At 48.9% G+C, this 24,527-nt stretch overlaps 3 protein-coding genes across 5 annotated transcripts in view; 2 read left to right on the forward strand and 1 right to left on the reverse strand.

Annotated features, from left to right (window-relative positions):
- LOC122371764 overlaps positions 1 to 15,427 on the forward strand; it is a 28,831-nt gene extending 13,404 nt beyond the window's left edge. Inside the window, exons 4-7 of the mRNA XM_043348426.1 lie at positions 7,115 to 7,139; positions 12,175 to 12,269; positions 12,862 to 12,933; positions 13,479 to 15,427. Coding sequence (XP_043204361.1) covers positions 7,115 to 7,139; positions 12,175 to 12,269; positions 12,862 to 12,933; positions 13,479 to 14,828 — 1,542 coding nt within the window. The 3' untranslated portion in view covers positions 14,829 to 15,427. The remainder of the gene's footprint in view (positions 1 to 7,114; positions 7,140 to 12,174; positions 12,270 to 12,861; positions 12,934 to 13,478) is intronic.
- A 144-nt stretch (positions 15,428 to 15,571) lies between these two features.
- On the reverse strand, positions 15,572 to 19,732 carry LOC122371779 (V-type proton ATPase subunit F-like). Of its 2 annotated transcripts, none has more exons than XM_043348462.1 (6): positions 19,639 to 19,732; positions 18,520 to 18,595; positions 17,073 to 17,154; positions 16,758 to 16,840; positions 16,345 to 16,467; positions 15,572 to 15,991 (listed from the first exon to the last, which is right to left on the reverse strand). In XM_043348462.1, exons 2-6 carry the CDS (start codon positions 18,568 to 18,570, stop codon positions 15,962 to 15,964), a joined length of 369 nt encoding a protein of 122 aa, XP_043204397.1. In that variant the 5' UTR covers positions 18,571 to 18,595; positions 19,639 to 19,732; the 3' UTR covers positions 15,572 to 15,961. The 2 variants fall into 2 exon arrangements, with proteins under 2 accessions (XP_043204397.1, XP_043204408.1); XM_043348473.1 differs by having other exon boundaries at positions 19,531 to 19,692.
- Positions 19,733 to 19,845: 113 nt separating this feature from the next.
- The window catches only part of LOC122371768 (synapse-associated protein of 47 kDa-like), a 56,623-nt gene continuing 51,941 nt past the window's right edge, over positions 19,846 to 24,527 (forward strand). Inside the window, exon 1 of one of the 2 annotated variants that reach the window (XM_043348449.1) lies at positions 19,846 to 20,606. In XM_043348449.1, the coding sequence (XP_043204384.1) occupies positions 20,404 to 20,606 (203 nt within the window). In that variant the 5' untranslated portion in view covers positions 19,846 to 20,403. The remainder of the gene's footprint in view (positions 20,607 to 24,527) is intronic. The other variant, XM_043348441.1, reaches the window with a different exon arrangement.

Genomic DNA, 24,527 nt, shown 5'->3' on the forward strand with positions numbered 1-24,527 from the left:
ACCTTCCGAATCGAATGATATGCCATATGATACCCTTTGCCCAGCTTCGTGACCTGAGGGGCTCTGACCTGACCTTGACCTGAGGTCAACTACTTAAGTTGACCTCACCCTAGCAAAAAGCGGTGGGTGAGGATACCATTCGATGCACCTGAGCTAGGCGAAAACAATGATGCCAAAATCGCGGCTCTGCAGCCATTTTTTGCGAAGTTATTTACTAAAAACCGAACCCGTAACTTCAGTCACTTGACCTGACTTCAGACGCTACCGGTTAACCTGAGACCTTAAAATCGGGTACCAGTCGCTGCGACTTGTAACGGCACACACGCTCGTTTTTTCCGCGAGACTCTAGCTCTATCATAAGCGAAACGGCGTGCTGGGGTCGTATCAACCCCTCCGAAACCCATTTTGTTTTCGGGAAAATGAGGAATTTATAGAAAGAACACCTTTCTAATTTTTTGCATGTCGATTTGCAATGACATGAAGTTTCTTTTGAAGAAATAAAAATGTAAAAAAATTTGGTCCCGAAAGTCATTAGAGGCAAATGAAAAAAGATTAAGATTTTTGCTCAACAATGAAAAAATTTCTTTGGAATTTTTAGATAGTAATATTAATTTTTGATTCATCGCAAGCTTAGTGTTGTTTACTGTTTGTTGGTTGTTTAACCCGTTTTTGAGTTATAGGCCATCAAACTCACCGTTACAAACCGAAGTTAAAAAAATGTAATGCAATATAACTCAAAAAGTTTTGATCTGAGAAGTTTGATATTTTGCCAGGCGTCTTTGGGGCCTATGATTACCCCTAGGACCGATTTTCATTAAAATCTGAGAGATGAGGGTGACGGGCCTGGTACGATCTATCGTGGAATGCCCCCCCTGTACATCGTCGAACAACATGTTCCATGATAGGTGGGAGGTAAGACTGGCAAAAAAGGCCGAAATCAGGGTGTCAAAAGCTCACAAGGCCCATGGCAAACGCAAGATGTTGAGAATTGGCCATTTGGGTCATGACATGACCTGAAAAACAAGGTCATATCTCCGAAACCAAAAATCACAGAAACTTGAAATTTTCAGTGGACACCAAGAAAGGATAGAGGAGCAGCTATACGAAAAATCAGCCTTCTAGCTCTAAAAATGTTGAGTGCAGAGCAGAAAGACTACCTGGGGGGGGATGGCAACCCCCCCCCCCCATGTGCGGGCGAGGGTTAATTGTTGATCCTCGACGAAGTATAAGCAGTAAGCACCCTTTCATGTTTCATGGTCCACATATTTTCGTATCATGTTATTTGGATGGATGATCCGTGGGCTGGTCAGTCTTGTTTCTTGCATTCTTCAAAATCCTGACACAGCTCGCGCACAAATTTGTGTTTTCATCACCCCTGTCTTGTCCTGTGACCTCGTGGCTGCTTTAAAAAAGAAATATTGTAACTTGCAACAGCCGAAACAAAATTGCAACTCCTGTCGGACGGGTAGCATCTGTAACCTAACCCCGCGAAGACGCTGGTATGGACTAAGCGGGCTCATCCCCAAATGGCTGGCTGGTGCTACTCCCTCATCCGTCAGTAATGGCCAGCGTTAACAGCTGCAGTGAGCCGCCTGTGTATGTCTGTCACCACAACATCTTTCGCTGCAGGGTGGTCAGGTGGTGGCGAGTTGCGACACATACCCATGTAGCGCTTGATCTACAACCAGTAGCTCGACGGGCTTCAACGCCCCTCCGCGGGAGACGCGACCCCTGGTGACCCGTGGCACTACACACGCGCCGTGCGACCGCGTGCACTGGCCGGCCTCACATGACAAGAAGTGTCGTGAAACGTGATGGCACTTCGGCACGCTCAGCAATGTCTGCACCATGACATGTGGCTACCTGCGGTAGACGTACAAAGCCGAACAACCGAGCTCATGCTGTGAGCTAGTGTTGGGCTTATCTATAGTAAGCAACGTCTGATGACCAAATTCAAAATAGCCGAACAAATGAGCTGTAAATTTGATCCCGACATCAGCGGCATGCGCAAGGCAGTGATTTACTAGCAATGCTCAAGCCTTATTAAAATACATGGTTATGCTTCTACAAAATTCACTGGCCTGCCAACGTCAGGATGTCAGCTTCCAGAGACTCTAATTGACAAGGGCAAGAGCAAACCATTATCTATAAATTTATTCCGGAATAAGGTGGAGGTCTCAAGGGGATTTACTGTGAAGTCGGATAATCGTGTCATTTCTTTCATACCTAGGGTATTTCTTTAATGTAGCACTATGCCGCAGCCCTGGCCCTGTCCTTCAATCGTGTATAAGCTCTCTGTCCATCCGGTAAGTCCCCGCTGAGGACCGCGATCGCTCTGAAGTGATGTCACTATAACACCGCCCGATATTCGCAGTTTTCTCAATGCTCCATTATTGGAGCCGCATACGCACGCATTAGATCCCCGCCGGCGTGCCAAGCGCACTGAATTACGACCGGTCATGTCTGAAACGGTCACGCGCACTCTGCAGTTCCGACATCCATCCGTATCGAACGGTGCAGACGACCGCCGAAACGACCCACCTCTGACCGACGCACCGAGTTTTTCCAAATATTTTTGCACGTGCCTCGAACACGAACCGGTTGCGTTAGGCTCATAATCCGAGCGAAGTGCACGCGTGACTTATGACCATTGCTGGTGGGGCAACATTAATCCGTGCCCCCGCGGCGCCGGGCCATGTGTATTTTGTGTAACATGCTCCCGAATCGGGTGGGGAGCGGTTTAGTGCCGTAAGGATAAGGCGGCAGGTGCTTGAGAAACAGCCAGTGATTTAGTCGACTCCATAGGTAGACTCCATGGGTCGTCGTGTCAGCTGGTTTGTGGTTCTTTTTTTAACCATTGTAATTTTCGCGAACAAAGAGTGTTAACATGAAATGACCGTCATCCATCAGCGTCTGATTGATGGCGTGAGAGCTATGGGAATGTCCTATGTTCATATGAACGAAGTGGTATCTTTTAGACAGTTTGGTCTGATAGTTCGACGACTACAATGTCTCATCGTATTAACATCTGCTGTCTTATCTGATAGAGCCTTTTTAGCTGCCCAATTTTCTCGCAGGAAGCACCCGTCTCCGGTCTCCCCCAAGTTTACAAGTAAGCAAAGGTCACAATGTTTTGCATAGTAAACGTTTGCAGAAAAGCATGCATGAGCCAGTGTCTGGCGACCCAAATCCTTGACCGAGGCAGCGAGCGTGGGTCAGGGGGCGGTGCGGGGCCGTCACTCACACTTGCCACACATGGAAAACGGCTTGGCAGCGCGGCTGAACCTGCCCATTTGCTGTCCCATTGTCCCCAGCGCGCTTCTGGCTCCAGGGAGAGATAAGTACCACGACATATAGTCTGGTGACATTGGTTAGGTACGCAGGTAGTGAGTGCAATGCACATTTCCAAACACCTTTCTAAATATTAAAATCTAAATCTTTTGATAGAGTCGGTGTAACAACCCAAACCACAGGTGTTTGGAGTGCCGTCCCTTAATTGACCATCTCCATAGTCATAACACGCCGAATACCTCTGTTTAATCAGTCGATTAAAATGCACCTCCCTCGGCACCAGCCTGTCAATCTACCCACTCGCGTCCTACCGATCTAACGGTCTAATCCAAGTTCAAGACCAGCGACTTATGTCTTCACCGGCATCCTTGCCCATCCCTCGCCAGTCGCTGCCACCGCCTGTTATTCAACATCTGCAACTGTGTGGGATGATCCCCTCGGAGAGCACGGTGAGCCCGTCACGCCTTACCCGACCGGGCAGGGCCAGGTTTGTCCGTCCCGCTACACCGTCAAGTTGCTGTTCTCGGCGTACGGATTACGAGAGCTGACGGACAGACTCAGACTGAGTTATAAACGGACACCGGGGCAGGCTGACAGCTCAGTCTGACAGCGCACGCGAATAACATCATCAGATAGTCACGATTTGGGAGGAATGGGAGATGCAGACGGATTCTGTCTCGCCACCGGCCACCAGAAGTCTGTGTTTGTCTGATTGTCTGTCTGTCTGTCTGTCTGTCTGTCTGTCTGTCTGCCTGTTTGCCCGTCAGCCAGTCAGTCTGTCTCCGTTTTCCTGGGCGCGGCGGCAGTTTGCCTAATGACCGCTGATTATGACCGTCAGTGGTGACCTGTGCCCTGTCGCACGCGCGCCGCTATTGTCACAATGGCGCATTGTGCGCCCCGCCCGACCGTGGAGCTACCCTGACAGCGGTCCTGAGTTAGCTGTTTGCGAAACTGGTGACGGTGGCTGGTCTTGACCTCCAGCGACCGACGCTGGCACTGAGCTGAGACTTCGCGGCCGCCGACGGCAGGCGAGGGCCCCTCAGAATTCGAGGGACGGATTGAGCACAAATAAACGGTGGACATGATCATGGTTCATATGCTAGGAGTGTTACAGAAATAGCGTGCAGAATGTTCAATCGCTCATTTTGAAAAAAGGCGGTTTTATGTATTTTGCAAGCCCTATCTTGATGCAGCTGAGGCGCGTTTTCCATTGTTTTCCCAAAGCATGATCCATTCTGCATTGCTATTGCAGTTCACACGGCTCCTCTAGATCACTCCGAGCGCAATTCTACAGCACTGACTGAACTTACATCATAAATTATATTATATCCACAGTCTAACCGCTTGACTGCCTGAGCTGGCACACACGATGAGAGGTAAAAACTGAGGTCACAACTTTATGGTCATCGGGCTCGCGCCATGCAGTCGGACACACAGAGACGCGAGTCGAGTGCCTTTAGTGACTGAGGCTCTCACGTGACCGATGTTTTGCCGTCTATCTCCACACAGGGCTTGTTTTGTGCTATTTGGTTGAGGCACGTACGAGTGTGACGACAAAACCATCGTATCGCTTATTGCGATCATTCTTCATAACTGAAGCCCGCGCATGTTGATGGAAGTCAAATTTGACAGGTCGCACATTCCATACATAGCTTGATGTTAGCGCTCCGAGTCTTGTAAAATGATGGATGATGTACATATGTGGTGTTGATTCTACTGGGTTATCCAATGCCGTGGTCATGACGTTCAAGTCTTGAAAATTGGAAAAAGGATTATTGACACTTTATGTAGGCTTATGAAGCATAATGCCAATTTCAATAAATCCATTGATGTAATAATCTAATCTAATGCTTTTATCTAACCATTGCTAAGCACCTTTCCACCCCTGCTGCCTGATGCCACCTAACTCCAGGGGCATGGTGACGATGTGCCAAAGGTTTAACGTCATCCTATCGGGTTAATGGCATCGATAAACCCTCCACGTCATTGACACAAGCCCCTTTGTTAAATCCCAATAGGAATGTTAATGTGATGAATGATCATGATGCATCACAATTTGTTTTCGATTCTTCAAATCAATTAGGATATCAATTGATAGTACTCTCGTTAGTTTTTTTTTTCTATAGCTGACCTTCGCTCATAGTCTCGTGTCCCGACTGCCGCCGCTGTAGTCGCCTCCTGCCCACAGTGACCTGTATCCACAGTCCCCTGTCCACAGACCCATCTCCACAGTCCTTATATCCACAGTTCTCATATCCACAATACCCTGTCCACAGTCCACGTGTCCATTGTCCCGCATCCACAGTTCCGTGTCTACAGTGCCCGTATCCACAGTCTCGTATCCACAGTCCCATGTCCACTGTCTCACGCCCACAGTCCACAATCCTGTGTCCATAGTCCACAGTCCTGTGACCAGTCCTGTGTCCATAGTCCACAGTCCTGTGACCAGTCCTGTGTCCATAGTCCACAGTCCTGTGACCAGTCCTGTGTCCAATAGGCTGGTATCCACAGTCCCATGTCCACAGTCCCGTATCCATCTCCATTCCCCCCTGACCACAATGCCTTTCCATATTTTCCTGTCCACAGCCTCCTGTCCACAGTCGTCAGTCTTCCACCCGGTGCATTGGGTCTCGCTGGCGGCCGCGCGGTCCTTGGCTCTGTTGACCGAGCCACCGCGGCCCGCTGACCGGGGGCCACCGCGGCCCGGCCCGCTGACCCACCGACCGTGATGGGCCGGCGACGTTTGATGAGCTCCCGACCTTGGGGCGGGGGAGGGGGTGGGTCGCCTTTCTACCTCATCCTCCGGTGGTATTAGTCATCATTTACCGGAATGATGTTCCCATGCAGATGAGGTGTCGGACTGTCGGTACATTCATACAATCTTGTCGAATGTTATTGGTCGGACCTTAAAGCATTGGAAAAGGGTTATATAGGTGAGAAACTGGTAAACACAACTTCAGGAGATCTACCAAGGTTGGCAGAAGTTTTATCAACTTAGAAAAAGTGTTTCATCAAAGTGCGGTTCATTGATCATTTTTATAGAAAATTGTAGCGTTATATATCAAAAATAATACCTATCGATAATTCATATTACTAATTCTATTTATACATTGCTATTTCACCAATTCCTAACGATTAAATTCTTCTGTCAATTGATATATGGGAACCTATTCAAGGCGTGAAAACACCTATCTGCATTTAATTGATCACGACATCCATTCTGAATTTCAAGAAACCGTTTTATCACGAGCTACCAAAAATCTGATACGATCTTCGAAGCAGATGCTCCTCAAACGTTAGAACAAGATTACGACCACGCTGTCTGGCGGTCAGAAAACAATACCGCACACATTTCCCACAGGTGGTGGAATTTACGGGACTGAGTAACGGCGAAGGATACATTTTTCTTGGTGCTATTGCTGCCGGTTGTAAAGCATGCGTTTGCAGCGCATTTGTCAGCTATTACGACGGACGTCAGATAAACTTAGCACACCAATCGAATGGTTGTAACATCTGTGTAAATATGTGCGTAAGCGAATGCAAGAATGATAAGCCTTTACAAATGTGTAGGTTTCTCCAAAGACGGAAAAATACATTTTTCAAATACCTTTCTATCCCCATTTATCCAACATCTTCACTCAACAATACCTAGTCGTTGATCTAAGTCATAAAATGACAAACAGGATACATGCGAAGCTTATATTTTATAACAATCTGTATTTCGCACTGCCCCGCTAGCTGCCTGTCCCTCCCCAATGCCGCCGGTTTCTGGTCGGTGATCACACGTCATCTCTGACCTCTGACCTGAGCTCCTCTGTTCCAGGTGAAACGTCAGCTGAGCAGTCAAGGTGAGTGTTGACCCGGTCTGCCAGCCCCTCTGAGTGGCCGGGATGGGTGTGTCTCGGCTCCAATTCGTCCATCCTTGACGACAGTCGCGGGAGGAGATGTGAGAGTGACAGAGGACGCGGGATGACACCGCGGGGCTCCTGGCGACCGACACGGCGGGGAGATGGCTGGATGAGTGGGCGGGGATGTCGTCACCGCCCCCGGCGAGAGGCAGATTCCCATGGCTCCGGGTCTCGGCAGCTCGGGCAGTTATTCGGAACGAGCGCCAGACAGACAGAAGAGTTTTCGTAAGGATCCTCCAGACGCAGGCCCAGTTTTCATTTCGCAATCGGTGTACAAGTGGCGAGTTCCTTTTCGCCAGAGTCAGTCGTGGTCTGCTTAGGGAACGTCTTTTCGATGGAAAGCGGCCAGAAAAAATCTATACGCCGAAACATAAATACAGATAAGTTACAAGAAAACAGAAGTCAAGGCCGAACTACTTCTAAAGAGCGTACTTCAGAATCTCCATACGTCGACGATGTGAATGTAACTCGGCTCGACAGTGGACGTGACAAAATATATTAATGAAAAGGGTTGGTATTTTAGAAAACTCTTTGCTTGGGTGTTTTGTCAGGATTTCATTGAAGCCTGACCGCGATTGTGATATTCGGACTATTTGATTAAAATATGTATTCAACCGTCAATCAATATTGCCAAGTAATAGAAGATTGCACAAGGCCCACGAAGGTATGGATTAAACGCATTGCCAACTCTAAACTGGAGTGGCTTGAATTTATAGCCCTATCAAGTATCAGGAGAAAAGGATGCTACGCCTTTTAGCTCCTAACAGCATAATGTAGGCATATCATTAGGGATTATGCATTTCACAATGGCAATGATTAAGTATGTTTGCTCTTAGTTGCCTCTTTAGTTCCTTCTCTTAGGGATGCTGAAGCCTGAATCCAAATCAGTTATACGTAGGGGTTTGCCAGGCCTGCAATTTTACTAGCTGTTGAAAAAAATTAAAGAGAAATCCCATGAGACGACTACCAAGAGCTGTGGCTAAGTGTGAAATGTGGATGTATAGGGAAAATGAGGTGAACCATCAAGACCCAACGATCGGCGACAGTCCAGTCGTGACAGGAACAGCCAACCTTGACCTGTCCCTCCCGATTACGTAGTCGTTTCTGATCAGTTCATCTTGGTCCAGCTGAGGTGTAAGTGTCGGTCGCTAGAAATGCATTAACATAGACGAAACCATGCTCCCCAGACAGCCTAGAGAAGTTTCGACACTACCGTTTTTCATGCGCCGTGGATTACTTTCGATCGCATAAGCTCCGTGGCCGGTCGCCCTGTAATTCATTATATTATTTAAGTGAGGCTTAGAATGGGTGCAAAATTAGAGACAAATCTAGAATATAAAATTGTACTTCATGTTACCATTGCTTTCCTATATGAAACTCCCATTCCATCAGAGCCGACGAGATGCGTGTATAATTGGAGTAACGTTTGCCTTCTTACATGGTCATGATGTTAAACAACGCTTGTCGCTTAATTGCTACCTTAATTGCTAATGGTAGAAGCCTCTGCCTCAGGCCTGGATGAACTCCATGATTCGTTGAATAAATTCGACTCGTTACTTCGGGTGCGCCTGCATGCAAACATATGATGAATAACCCTTGAAGGTCAGCCTATAGAGCCCTTTTGAAGCCCTCTACTGCACTTTTTGAGACAGACGACTAACTTAATGACTTCCAGTGAGTAATCTTCGGCATAAACACGGCATCAGAATTTGTCTCCGGTAATAATTCCGCCGGCAATATTCCATTCTTCTTTTTCATCGCTTCCCGCCGCAAGCTTGGCCGCAAGTGCTGACAAACATGCAATGACGTAAAGGAATGGCATTACCTACATTTCGAGAGGACGGCTCCTCTAACGGCGCTGCACCTCTGAACATTCTCGTCTTTCTTTCACGTCACAAGTGCCACTTCTCGGTCCTGTCAGTTGTCAAGTAAACACTCGGGTAGAGTGGACAATCAGAGTGATTGGGGGTCGATTTATGCTCATCCATGGTCACGATTGTGGCGTAGGTGTTAAATTGTTCACATACAAACAAAGGCATTTAGCCCGTCGTTCGGCTTCAATATAACTGCTATGGCTGGCATGGTCAAGCTTTGTGGTAATAAGAGACCTTTAAACGGTTACGTTCGGAATAGTATTAGTGTTACGGGCGGCTGTGGCCGCCCGTTGTGGCACGCCTGGCGCCGCCCGTGGCGCCTCCCCGGCTGGCCGCGCCCGGCGCCGCCCCTGCCGCGTGGCCCTGGGGCGGGGTCGGCGGCTGGCCCTGGCTGGGCGGGCGGCGGCCCGGGAGACGGGATCGGAGGGACGTGTGGAGCGGTACGCGCTTGTGCTCCCTAAACTGCAAATAGAGTGACGTTCGGATCCGGTGTTAGTCGCTTCCAGCGCTGACCCACCTCGACCGATGTGTCTTCTCGATCCGGTTTTGCGGCAGAACAGGAGCGTGACCGGTCTATTATGTGACTAGGTCAGGATGTGTGTCAAAGGTTTCAGGCGGGAAATCAAATTTGGTCCCTCCTGATCGAAACCGAAAGTAGTGGAAGACCCTGTTACATCAAGTAGGGTGGGTGGGCAGATATTGACTTGTGCTGCTAAGAAGTGCTCGTGAACCAAAAGGTGATTGTATTTTTAAGTTTCAGATGGACCCTACGCGGCTGGAGCTAGACAGCCTCTGGACGGCTGTTGCCGAGGAAAGGGCCGAGCGCGAGCGACTGGAGGAACAGCTTCAGGGTCTCCTCAGAGGGCTCTCGGGAGGTGGTATGCCTTCCGCGGACGCCGGGCTGCCGCTGATCGTGCAGCAGGACGCGGAGCTGACTGAGGTGGTGACGGAGATGCCGTCCTCCGCACTGTGGTCGTCGCCGGCGCCGTCGGACTCGGACCTGGTGGAGGTGGTGGTGGAGGTCCCACCCGCGGATGGTGGTGCCGCGGGTGAAGCCATGTGGGGGACGCAGCCAGATGGAGAATCGTTCCCGTCTCCTGACAGGAGACGCCCGGGAGACGGCGAGGAGGGCGGCGGACGACCACCCGTATCTCCGACCGCCGCCATCCTGGCGGAGGTTTCAGTCGCGGTCGACGGTGCCGACATATTGGGCGAAATTCTGGGCGAGCCGGTATCTCCGGCCGCCGCCATCCTGGCGGGGGCTTCAGTCGGGGTCGACGGTGCCGACATATTGGGCGAGATTCTGGGCGACCCGATCGACACGGACTTTGGCTTGGGGGACATCGCTGAGGGGTCCGGCGGTTCGCCGGAGGCTGGTCCGCCGGGGTCCGCCGTGCTCTTAATAGGAGATTCTATGCTGAGCGGGGCGGACTTCCGGTGTGACCCCCCTCGGCGCCTGTCCGTGTGCGCGGTCCCCGGGCTGACTCTGAGCCGCTGGCTGCGGTCAAGCGCGACCGAAGTAAGGGCGTGGGTCTGTGGGAAAGGGGAGCTGACGGACCTCCAAGTCATCTTATGGCTGGGCGGTAATGACGTTTACCCAAGGGGGGCCGCCTTCGACCCGGTCACGGTGGTGGCGACGCTGGGGCGGCTGAAGGAGACCATCATCGACACCCGTAGCCTTGGTTGCGCCGTGACCATCCTCGGCGTGACGCCGCGGCCGGCCCGCGACGGTGGCAGAGTGTGGGAGTCCACCCCGGCCTTCTGGCTCGAACGGGCGCTGTGCGAACTGTGCCGCGAGACCGACTCCACTTTCGTCGCGCTCGGCCGACGCCTCTGCCGGCGGGAGGGGAGGAAACGGCGCTTTAAGATGGACGGCAGGTTCTTCTCGGCTGACGGGGTCCACCTCAGCGCCGCCGGCTACCGGCGACTGATGGACTACCTGCCGGGGTGGCTCAGGCGCGGCCGACGCTAGGCGGCATGTGTGAGGGCGCTCGGGACGGTGTGTATGAATGTATGATTCGAAGTTGTCGTTTTTGTTGTTGTTGTGTTTTGTTGAGGCTGTTTTTGGTGTGGTTGTCATGCGGGGGGTCACTCGTGCTCGTGGGATGACTCGTGCTCATGTGGGGGAGGGGTGTTACGGGCGGCTGTGGCCGCCCGTTGTGGCACGCCTGGCGCCGCCCGTGGCGCCTCCCCGGCTGGCCGCGCCCGGCGCCGCCCCTGCCGCGTGGCCCTGGGGCGGGGTCGGCGGCTGGCCCTGGCTGGGCGGGCGGCGGCCCGGGAGACGGGATCGGAGGGACGTGTGGAGCGGTACGCGCTTGTGCTCCCTAAACTGCAAATAGAGTGACGTTCGGATCCGGTGTGTTCAGCTCCCGCAACATTAGTCTCTCAGGCAGACCGCAAGCCATAAACAGCAAACGATCAGTGTTCGAACAAAACACTGCATCGGACCAAAACGATGACAAGACCATTCACCAAGGACTTCCTGATTTGTTTACACAGTGGCGATGTATCTTCAAGTGCGAAGAGGCTGCGCATTCCAGGCCTAATTGGCGTGAGCAGCGATTTTATCGCCGTAATAGCCGTTCATCTCTCGTCATCGGAGGGGCCGGCGCCTGATAAAAACACCTCCCCATTTGGCTGTTTTCCGGTGGGTGGCGGACAGGGCTCGAGCGGGAGGGGGGATGCCTGCGGCACCGTTAGCACGCTCTTTGTGGGTCAGAGGTCGAGGGCACAGGTCATGGGTCAGAGCCTCGACAATGGTGTCCCTCTGCTGCTTACCTCTGCGCAGTCACTTAATTATTAGCGGTTGACAAAACATCGACTTTATTGGGATGACCTCTCGTATTTGCCATCCATTCAATACTCCAACGGCAACAGCACACCATAGACTTGTTTATCTTCCTTTCATTGTTTCTACTTTCTGGCAAAACATTAGTTGTAAAAACAATTCAACTGCAACGACACCAACGGCAACTGACCTCACTTCTTGAGGTCAGTTATTCAGCTAGTCAATTTAGACAGCTGACCTGTTCCTGTGATTGCTGACTCTATAACCACCAGTCACCACTCGCCGGCCTGACCGTCTCCCTCTGTGACCTCAGAGCCGCTGGTGACCTACCAGTCGGTGCCGAAGACGTCATTCTCCTGTGACCTGGTCGGCCCGGGATACTACGCCGATATGGAGACGCAATGTCAGGTGAGTGAGGCGAGCTGTTTGTAGACAAGATCGAGATCAAAGCACGGATATTTCCGCGGGGAATATTATTTGTCATCATAAATCAACAGCAACAGGTCTCGCTCGCTCCCTCTCCGCTTCTCCCTCGCTCTGTTTCTTCTTCCATGCCTCGGTTCTCTTTCTTCCTCCGCTGCTCTCCCCCTCTCTCTCTTTCTCTCTCTGACTGTCTCGGCGGCTGCATCCCAATGACTGTATTGGCAGCCTCTCTCAGCAGGAGTTCGCTAAACAGCCCGGCGACCGTGACACCGACCAAGATATTAGCTGTTAGCTCGGTCGCAGACTCTCTGACCGGCCTTCCAACGGACCTGTACTTGTATGCCCACGGCGCGATTTGAGTGTTATTGGACCGTTAATGCGCGTATAAATGTCGTGTTGTGATTACCCCCTTGCAGTTTCTCCGCTGAACGGCATGCTGAGCAGTGAATGGCACGCTTCAGATGCGATGTCATTGTAAGTAGGAGATTGGTTTTACCCTGAGTTCGGAAGTGACCGATGACGATGAGCAGCGGTTGATCGTTGAAACAGAAGTATAACAAGTGTCGGTGTGTTTCAGATTTTCCACGTCTGCCAGGGCAGCCGGAAGGACTCATTCATCTGTCCTGGCGGAACGGCCTTCAACCAAAGGGTGGGTAAACTTATCATTTTGGGTAGGATCGTTTTTGTTTTTGTTTTTTGTTTTGTTGGGTTAGGCCCTTTCGGTCCAATGAGACCATTTCAGAGCCGGGAGGATGATATGATATAGGGGGAGACATTGGTCTGGGCAGGCACCCTAGTGAGTCGCCGGGGCTGAGCCCGTCCAGAGGACAGGCCACCCAGCCCCAAGGCACTCACTGCACCCGGCTACGGGGTGCGCTCCCTCGGGAGCAGCGGTGCCGCTCCAAGGGAGCAGCCCGCATGAGATAAAGTTGCCTGTCCAGCCCGGAGGGGGGTTGCGGCGTGGAGGATAAGGATTTCAGTATCCTGAGGATAGAAGCACGGAACGGTGGGTAGGATCCCACTCAACTATATTTTAAGAGAAGAATGAAACGAACACTTGTATTATAAACGCTATTAGCTCCAGAAGAGTTGAGTGCCGTGTACAAGTTATGAAGGATCGCCGCAAATCGCCATTCGCACCATTTTGACCACGAATTGGACTGATGTTGTCAAATCCCCGTTGTCTGTGTTCAGGTATTTGTCTGCGACTGGAGCACCAACGTCGACTGTCCGTCCTCTCGGGACTTCTACTCGCTCAACAGTCGGATCGGCAGCGACGAGCCGTTCCACACGGACGTCTTCGTCGGCGGCCGGCTAGGTGGCAGCACCAACCGCCGGCCAGGTGGCAGCACCGACCGCCTGGCCCGTATCAGCTCAATACCGGACGGTCAGCTCGGCAGTCAGTCACAGGCCCGACTGAAGGCCGTCAAGCCTGATGGTGCCAAACAGAAGTTTGATACTACTTCGAATATCCGAGTAGGAAACACGCTCCTCCTGAACACTCTCTTCGTGGAGGTGCCAAGATTTGTTGCGAAGGAGACGGAGCCAAGCGAACGACCGGCGACTGAAGACAGACCTTCGGTGGAGCCTGCCGTAAAACCACCTGCCTTCACCAGCAGTCGTCAGGACGTTCTCTCGAAGAGGAGAGAGGGCGATAAGAGAAAGAACCAAGCATACGGATCCCGGCTTAGAGAGGAAGGCTATTTGCCCGAGTCAAAGCAGCAGTCTAACAAGGATGAGGGGAAAGGACGAAGGGTGTCTCTAGAGGGATCCGGAGAGAATCCTTCAGAGAAGGATGCATATCTTCCCACAGATGCGTCCGATGCTGCTCCTCCTGCCGACAGAGGTAGCTATCTGCCGGAGCCAACGCTGGAGGATAGTCCTCCGTCCTCAGCGAGAAAGAGCTACCTCCCAGAGGAGGAACCGGACAGCTCCAACTATCTCTCCGAGGAGCCACCTCAGTCCACCGCCGACACCTCCTTCCTCCAGCCTCCTCTGTCATCACCAGAGCTCCCAAACAGCATCCTGGGCGCGTTCTCCCTGCCGGAAATAGACGAGTACGGTCCGGAGCCGCCCACCACGGCGCCGCCGCGCCTGCCGCCGATGAACCTGCTGCCCCTCTCTGACGAGCCGCCTCCGCCGACCACCGAGAGCCGCCTGCCCTCCACCACAGAGAGCTACGGCGTGCTGGACGAGGGGGAGGACAGGGAGAGCTCTGCGCCTCCGGCCAATCGCAGGGAGCTCGGCCTGACGCGAAGGCTGAACATCGGAGAGAACATAAATGAGATAGAGGTAGAAAGAAAACCGAACCAAAGGCCATCTGAGGAGCCAACAACATCAGAAACCGACAGATTCCAGTATAACTTCGACAGTGTGCGAAACACACTGCAAGATCGGTTGAAAAACGTCGAGCCATTTGACGTTCCTGCTGATACACTAGCGACATCTGATAGAGCGACAGTGGCTACCCAGAGAGGGTCGTCAGGGGGGAGCGTGGCACTGCTGGCGCCGTGGCTATTTTCACTCGCCGAAGTCCCCATGTAGATACCGGGTAGTGGTGTGAATACTCCGTCGCACACGCTGGGTCAATGTTCAGAGGACGCGACAGAAAGGGGCATGCAGTTACGGGACGTGTAAAAGTATGTGATATCTTGCAGTTGCGACACTACCCATGTAAGTCGCAAGCAGCCAACGCCCGGAGTATTGTAGGCGGAGGGTAGGCCAACTTGCGTGTTTTGTACCCATAAGCATCGCCACGGAACCCCACAATCGCGATCAAATCGCGACCGAGAAACTAGCGAGTGAACTCTATAAAATAGTCATGTCCACTCATTCCACAGGGTCATTGAACGCAAACATCGAATCACCGCCTACTGATCAAACACCATTCACGCCTGCATAGGGTACCCCGTGCTCCATCCACCCCTCACATGGTCCCACAGCGTCCCCGCCCACCAGTACCGCGTGTAAGACGACCTGTACTGCCTGTGCCAATGACCAGCTGCGAGTAAAGACAGCGCAGTGCTGCGATGAAGTGCACCCACTGTGCATCGGCCAGAGCGCACCATTGTCGCGCCGCGGTGCACTCTGCCGTGTGCGCACTACACTGTGATTCATTAATAAATACATGCTTTGTAGACGTTTTTGTTATGTTTGCGTTTCTACGATTTTATGTTCAAGTATCGCTAATTTAAGTTAGAGGTGAAGGAACGTCTGGCTGGATAGGTACTGCAAATATAACAGACACAACTTCACGTTTCTAAGAACATCACTCACCTTTGAGCTCATTTACATTCAGTGGTATATATTTACTGAAGTCATATTCACGTACATATATCTGTTCCTAAATCTTCAATACTCGCAGCTAACAAGTCATTCAGTGTATCATTATTAGCGTGTCGTGCCAAAAATCGCCTCCAATTCTTGCATCTACATCATTCCACATAAGACATCAACCGGAGACCACACGCCACAGAATCTATAGCACACACTATTTACATATATCGACATCAGCCAACGGCAGCTCAAATTTACTAAATAAGTGTCCTGGAATGATGCGAACGACACAATCGGCGATCAGCGCACTCTCTCTCCCACACACACACGCGGACACCAGCGAGGGAGGGCTGACGAGAGTGCCATCGGTACGTGTCCAATGCACGCTCCATATCGACCACTTATCTGAAATCCTCGGCGCTGAACATACCCTGCGAACGAAAGTAACGGAACACCTTGTCAGAGCAGGTCCTGAGCGTGAGAACGAACGAGCGACTCGACAACTGCACATGGGGTAGATATTGATATGGCTCTTCGGTGTGAATTGTAATACAAATAAGCCAATGGGTTACCAAGAAACTGCTGTGAAAATAGGACGGAAATATGAAATAGCAGCCTCCCAAGTTTGATATCACACCTCAAAATATTACCGTTAGTGTTAAACATACATAATTATATTGGAGTTAAATATTACAATAAACAAACGTATCTATCCCAGGCGGAGAGTGTCTGGCGCGGCCTTTACCCCACCGCAGCCCAGCGGGCGACTGTCCGGGTCACTGACCTTAGCCCGTCGCAGAATCGAGTCCTTGGTCGGGTCGTACGGCGAGTCCTTCGAGGGAATCTCCAGCACCGCCGGCAGCGCGCTGCTGTGACCGTCGATCACGTGACGGATCTGCTCGGCAATCTGCGGGGTCACGTGACACAGCGAACGAGTCAGGTAAAGCACGGAGCAACAACGGTGGAGAAAGGCGACAGCTCCAGCACCTCATCCTCGGTCATTGGAACTAGTTGTGGGTCATCGCCACTGATGAGAAGGGCCTACTGCACTATCGATGCGCCGCAACGTATGCAGGATAAAAGGACGCAGCGTTGAAATTTTAACGCTTTTCAAGCACACTCCTAATTACAATAAAAACACACACACATCTCCAAGGAACAAGTTCGTGAGCGAGGAGAGCGTCCGTCCGCACTTACAATCTGGTTGATCAGAATAATGTCGATGTCGTCACGGGTGACAAACTTCTTGAATGCATCCTCTATCTCGTTGAGGGGAGTTTCTGAAAAAAACGGCCCACATTGAATTGAAGGGCACTGGGCAACAGACTACATCTAATAACCTAAACTTATATACTTGGTGTTGATAAACGTAATAAGAATTACAAAATAATGTTAACAGATGCATAGGTATATCAACCACCACGCCTAGCATCTGTTCAATAAATGTCTTGGTCTTCGTTCCTTGGCATACTTGTGTAAAGGTGAAAATGTGATCTTTAGACTTTGACTCACCTTTGTTGACTACCATAAAATTTGGTTTTCTTGACTTGTTCATTTCTCCAATGCCACCAAGAAGAAAACCAACGCAGGTATCCTGAGAACACAAACATGTCGTTACATATAAGGTTCTTGCACCATGCAGTATCAGTGTACCATTTTTCAGACTTTTTGGTGGCAACTCACACCTGATGGGGAAAATATTTTCATCCCTAAAATATGAATGACTGACTTTACTTCATCTCTGAAAAAGGTTTCATGTATTCGAACAGCCAGTTTACATGTCACTTGACAGTTGATGGACCCACATCCTTTTGTTTCACACCCTGTCAAGATCCTGACATGAAATCCTGGTTTATCAGTGGACATAAAAATTAGCATTACCTACAACATTTTTTCAAAAATAGTTCAGTTATTTACTTTCTTTTTTCTCATCGTAGGATTTTTTTTCATCAGCACACCCAACCGAAATCCAATTTTAGAACACTGTGCAGTATGCACTACCATATATGGGGTCCTGGTAAACCATCATAACTACCGCGATGCTTCCATAATCGCGATGAAAACGCAGCTGAAAGAAGCCGTTTCCAGGCACCCACTTCCAAAATAAGTAGCCACTTATCAACCAAGCCAACCTTTGACATCCAGTCTCCCGATTCAAGCCAGAATGGTGCGATGGATTCAAGCCAGAATTGCGCGATCGGACAGTAGGGGTCGGGGAAAATTCAATATTCCAGCTGGCAACTTTCGGGAGAAAGTCGCGGTGCACCCGGGAAGACCATGCCCGCATCTACTTGAGCGTTGCAATGTTATCAAAACTGGACTTTGTCCCATGGACTGAAAGAAGGCAAGGTCGGGTGGTAGGTACACGGTGTCATCAGCAATGCATTACCTACCGGTACTATCCGACCCTTCCACACATCAGCTTGGACCATATTTCGATTAGTAAAAAATGAGCCAGCTGGAGACTTTAGTAAACTGTGTGGTTAATGCAAGGTCATGCTCGAGTCAACACAGAAAAAGCGAGAGCATGGTGTGGGCCCACTCCCTGACTGCTGAGCAAGTATACCCCCCCCTCTGTTCTAACTGCTCAATGCTCATGCACTTCCTATAGTTGTCAGGGGTGACTTGGGAGCAAAAGTCCCTTCTGCCTGTTGTAGGAAACCTAGAAGGTAGTTAGGTACACATGGATAAGTGAGTTGCTTCCAAATTTATGTAGGTAATCTACCACAGCCCACCAATCACCATAGTCATTTCCTAATTTGCTTAGGAACATTTTTTGCATTCTTTGGAGTAAGACTGACCATGAAGTTACCATACCAACTAATTAGTATTTCTAGCAGGGACTAATCAGCATATGTACAATATGTAGATCACAACATGAGACAAACATTCAAATTCAAATGGCATGGTGTGGGCTTATACAAACTTTCTCTTGGCTTATAAAAAACTTATCACCCACCTCATCGCCAATAACTGCCATCAGCTTTCCTTTAACAGCTGCAATAGCCATGATTGCTTCTAGTTTGTCTTTTCAGCTGAAAATAAATCATTGAGTTAAGTAATTTCAATACAATAGCACAATCCTGGTCTTAAGGTTCAGAATCAGCAAAAAAGTAAGGCATTGGGATTTGGGAATGTAATTTTTATGTATTCAAAATCAAACACTCATTGTATTGCATGCTTCTCAACTATTGGCAGGTAGGTAGCTAAGTAAAACAAGGTAAAGTAATTTGCTTGAAAATTAATATAGGCAATCCACAAAAATCCACCAATTAGGTACCTACCATAACTGATGGGCAACAAAAATGGCTCAATGGATTTGATAGGTACCTAGGCTATAAAAATTAGGGACAATCAACACATAATAAGCTTAAGGTGAGCACAACCTAACACAGTTTTTCTAAATAAGTTTTGCCTGAATGGAAGATTCGGTGGTTTTTGGAATTTGGGCCCAACTCAAATTCAACTTTCAAATTCAACCATTACACGATAAGGTGCCTCAACAAGTGGAGCTCATTGCGATTGACACTGACACCACGGAACCACGTCCACCGTCCACCACCAGACCTTGTCAGCACCTGGTTCACCATTTCTAATGTTAATTTCAGTTAAACATATCACAGATAAATGATGAAACTGTTCTCCCAGGTCTAGCATAGCCCTTTCTTGTCAGCTGCCAATTGAAGTCTTGAAGTCTTGAATATATGGAAAAAGGCTGAACAAAGATGCGAGTCATAGGTAGGACTGGAGCTCCCTGACCGCAAACTTGTCAAAAGTTTCAATTCAGACTCCTTATCCACTAAGCCAAACTAGGCCACAGAGAACAAATTTTGTACATTTCTATTCAATGGCTCAGTACAAATTAATGCTATTCTTTTTCTTTTTTTTGTAACTAGTCAGGTCATAAAAGGATTTAAGTTAGCGGCATGCTGACGTATGTAAATTTACTAGAGACCAGGTAGGTACCTACGTTTGTCAGTATGATACATCAATGGCTGCAGTTTAATATTCAGAAGCAAAAGTTTTTTTTTTATAATATAAATGAGGAACAAAATTACAAGGGAACGAGCAAACGAACCTAAACAAACAGCACGCAAGGCTCCACAGTGTGGAACTCGCCAGTGTATTTATTTGCGCAGATTATGAAACATTTGCGTGACAAAAGCCGCATAAAACTGTGTAAGAAATTTACCTTTCTCAAATCGTGTGACTTCTACTGGCAGCTAGCAGGCAAAATTTCTGCTCTGATTGGTCGAGGCTTCTTTCTACCGAGCTTCGTTGAAGTAGAGTGAGTTTTAGAGGTTCTCAAACTTTTTTAATTTCGGGGGCTTTCATAAAAGTATTTTCTTGAATTTCCTCTAACTCACCTAATTTATACATATTTTTAGTGAACATAATCATTTCTGCTACTTACTGCCTTTTTGATGTAATTCGATGAAAACATAATTAAGTTTATTGAACCATATAAACACAGTTGAAAACCACTGAATGCTGACAATCAGCTGGGATTTCGCCATATTTGTTTTGATTGCGTATGCGTGTGGTCTTGCGTGTGGTCGTGTTTCGGTGGTCTTGGGCTGTGAGTGTATTCGTCGGTGCAGCGCGAATGAAGAGTGCTGTTTGGCTCTCAGTTCACTTGCTTCTCTTGTCCTGCTTGGTCGGTTGAGCCTGGCATTGCCATTTTGGAAGCCGAAACTCTTCGGTTTGTGACCTGACAAAAGTGATCAGCGACTCGAGATCCGGATTCCAATTCACATTACAGTTGGCCTTTTAGGCCACAAATTCTTAATTAATTGAAAAGCGTATTGATTTGTGCATTTGAAAATAAACTAGCTGCACAGATATGTTCTCCAATGTAACAAATCAGATGAGCAGCTGGTTGGGCGGGCTGTCAAAGAAGGTGCCCGACAATCAAGAAAATGCTGCCAATGAGCAGCATTCAGAGCACTCGGACAAGGAGAAAGAAACACAGGAGTCTAAGACGGATACCCCAACATCCCAAAAGTCTGTAAAGGGATCTCTGGATGAACAGGACGATGGATCAAGGTGAGTTATAGATGGTTTGGTTCGATATATAGACCATTTATATTTCAACTTAGATTTAATTACCTACATTGGTATGCTCAGCATTATCAAGTCATTTCATTAACCATAGCTGATTGATGTAATATGAATAAATGTTAATTTCATTTAAGCTTAAATACAAGAGGATATTTTTCCTAAAATTTTATCTTTGCCATTGCTAATTTTGTCATCTTGTAGTAACATATGCAACTGCATGCTTGCTATGTCTATTGATGCCTAGGTATCTATATTGCCATGTTTCTCAATTGTTCATATTTTTTTTTTAGGGGGATAACTGTTCACACCTATGATGCCACCACACTTGCCTGAACAAGAGCTGTCCAATGATCACACATTTTATAGTGATACTTACCTACCTACCTGTTAAAATGCTAGATTCTAAAATACTTTAAAAGCATCATTTCACAGTTGTTAAGGGGTCACAAACCACTGCTGGATATTTCATATGTGAGGGACAATAGGGCCAACAGCTGGCCCTAAGCCACAGTTTTCTTTTTTGCTTCCATATCAAAGGAGCTGTCTGAAAGTAAAGTGGTCTGAGCTGTGATCTGAGTTATTTCTTTTTGTTACCTCGCATTGATGTTTTGGCCTTCACCACATACTTGCTGATTTAATCCCATAAGGGGAATGATATCAACAATAATGGACTGATTCCCACACTGTGACAAAAAGCTCCCCTGGGTTTCTGTCAAAGGGCCTCTGAGGGCTGTTCACGGGCCCTGTGTGCGGTTGGACCGCACACAGCCTCCAAGCTCCGCCCACTGCGTCCCTACGTCAGCCTTGCGTCACCGCACACAGCGATCGCTGTGGCCGGTCGGGACTAGCCACAGCGGACCGTCCACCGCACGCAGCCGTGACGTCAGAGCCGCCTACCCATCCCCTACCCCCACGCCTGCTGGACGTACCGCACACACCGCACGCAGCAGTGTGCGGTGCCCGTGAACACCCCTCTGAGGTACCAAGGGACCATTGGGCATGCAGCAATGCCTCCTGAGCCACAAATGGCCCCTAAGCTATTGAGGGGTCCCTACAACACTTGAAATATGGCCTATGGATGAGTGGCTGATGCTGAGCCTCATGAGTCTCTGGTAAGGAAAAAAAGAATAATAGGGACCATCTGAGGTAGTGAGCTAAGTGAGTGCTAACTGTACCTGTTGCTCTCCTGAGCTACTGGTGGCCCAGCTGAGCTACTTGAGGTGTTTTCAAGACTTTGAGGTGCCCCCTAAGCTACCATCGGACTATCTTAGATATTGAAAGCCTCCTGAGCTTTCAAGGCCAGTGGCATCTGAACTATTGAGTCAAAAATCCCTTGAGCCCTTGACAGCAGACCCCTCACCCCTGAGCATGTGGCAGAGCCTTCTGAGCACTTAACAGAGACCATCTGAGCGACCGAGACGCCCTCGAGCGCGTACTGGGTCCTCTGAGCAACTGAGGGCTCTCAGCTGTCGATGGCCTTCTGAGCTACGGAGGGCTCTCTGAGGGCTCTCTACCAAGGATCCTCTGAGCTAATGAGGGCTCTGTTAGCTACCGGCGGCATTCTGAGCTCTCAGCGGTCCTTGAGCGCGTGATAGGTGTCCTCCATACGATGTGCCTCGCGATTTATCGAGTTACTCCCTTAATCTTCCGAGGGACATTCCGCTCGTGAGGGCATTAGGGGACCCTGAACTATCAAGGGGATCACTATTCACTGAACACTTAAAGGGACACTCCCACCTTAACATTAGTTTTGAGTTGAGATAGCCAAATTGGTGGCCATGGCCTGCAAATACCGGTTTGGGCACTCACAACATCGACAAATGCTTTAATTCGGAGATATGGAATTTCAAACTTGCAGTTTTCGGATTTTAAGGGGCTAGTGCATTGGTATGCCCCCTTAGAATTTGTGACGTCAGCGGAGATCTAACGATTTTTAAATCTTTTACTAAAACGTTTGGTAGCACGCGGTGGTATATGCTGCTTTGCGCGCAACAAATGCCGCACTTTCAAATAAAGTCGCTAGGAACAGCGGAGATCCCAAAAAGTAAACAAAAGTAAAAGTCTAATATCTTGAAAACCGGTGAATATTTTTCGATGAAATTTGGTAGATATTCGTTTTAGCTCTTTCTGAACCGAGCGACATCACTTTCGTGCCAATTCATCAACTTTTTTGAAGGTGGGAGGGTCCCTTTAATAGAGACCGTCTGAGTACGTGTTCGAGCCTTTTAAGAACGGAGCAGAGGCGTAGTGACGTGGCAGAGGCTCTTGAGTGCCGCACTGATGGGCCTTCTGAGTGCTCGACGGAGGCCTTCGGAATTCGCCTCCCAATGTCTAGCTCTGGGGTCTCGTCAATTGTAGGAAAGGCTCACTGTTCAGTGCGCATCAATGTGATTTTGATAGTAAACCTAGCCCTAATTGATGCTTTTTTAATTGAATGGCGGTATTTTTTTGGCCTCTCATTTGCCATCTGCCATCCTCCCTCATGCACCCTAATAAACATTGGACAAGTCCAGCGTGAGGAATGTCGTTCAGAAATCACGAACGAAATCCAAAACTGTCTACTTTCCGTCCCCATTCACTGGTAACTGGCGTTACCAGAAATATAGGCTGCGCCGCAATGTCTGTAGGTGTTGCGGGCTAGTCTACCTAACGTTAGCTGTTGGCGACTCGGTAGGTATCACCGTTCATCCTCTCCCACCGTCCACTGCGTAGTGCGAGTTGGATCCAGACCCCCGAATGAAGGGAACGATGGACATTATCTCTCACATTTTTCTGTCTTTTATATTGAGTTTCAGCGTCTAACCCGTCTAACCCAGCTGATGTCTGATAGTCGTACAGTGATGGAACTGCTAGTCAAGTGGTCTGGAACAGAACTGTTCCATGCCAAAGGTCGAGGCAGATATTCCTGCAGAGTCGAAAGCCATTTTACAAGGCTACCGAAGAGTACTGAAGAGCTTACCGTGCGCATGGCAGGATCCTCTAAGCTACTGAACGATCAATCAGTGCACAATGGAGGCCCTCTTAAAGGTAGACTGCCACCTTTTTTCACAAAACGGTTTTCACTAGAGCTGAGCCACCTATGTCCCAGACTGAAGTCGGTTTTCCGAAATTCGAACCCGTTTGCGAGAAATCGGAGACCAAAGTTCAGTTTGATGCCATTTTTTTAGTCCAAGAAAACCGACATCTCTACTGTTTATCGATAACTTTGAAACATGAATTTTCTTATCTTTTGGCAAATATATGTCAAAACTTTGATTGTTTCGAGATCAGAGAAGAATTTTGGAGTGTCAAAATAAAAGTTAAACTTATATATTCAGTAGTTCATTTTTTTCCAAAAAAGTGTGGGAAATGGGGTTTAACATGGGCCAGCAGACCCATTCCAAATGAGCCATGATTTTTAAATGTTTTACGAAGTTAAATGCAAAATAAATTAAACATGTCCAATTTCTTATGAAATCATATATTAGTAAATAATAAAATACCTTACTTTTTCAAATAAAATGTAATAATCTTATGACCTTGAAGTCTAGTGATGTGTAAACATTGTCGCTAGACATTAACCGATTGATAATTGTATGATAATCGATAATTTTTTCGCGATTCACGTGATGATACTTTGTCAGGTGAATTCTAAAATTTTGTTTTATCCAGGGAATAAATCATAGGCCGATCTGAGAAAACTTTTTGAAGGTGGCAGTCTTCCTTTAACGGGTGTGGATCATTTGACCAGCGTGTAGCGGGGTCTTCTATGAGGGTGTCTGCCGTCGTCGGGGCGCTCTTGAGCTATCGAGGCACACTGTGGTTATATTCTGCTCTTATATGACGGATGTCTGTTTCTGTCCTGTGTCTCCTTGTTGTTACCTGTGTGTCCTGGGTCTATTCGCGTTTTTGGGTTTGCGTGGCCCC

The sequence above is a fragment of the Amphibalanus amphitrite genome, unplaced genomic scaffold, assembly GCF_019059575.1.
Source record: "Amphibalanus amphitrite isolate SeventyFive unplaced genomic scaffold, NRLGWU_Aamphi_draft 000036F_arrow, whole genome shotgun sequence".
NCBI lineage: Eukaryota > Metazoa > Arthropoda > Thecostraca > Balanomorpha > Balanidae > Amphibalanus > Amphibalanus amphitrite.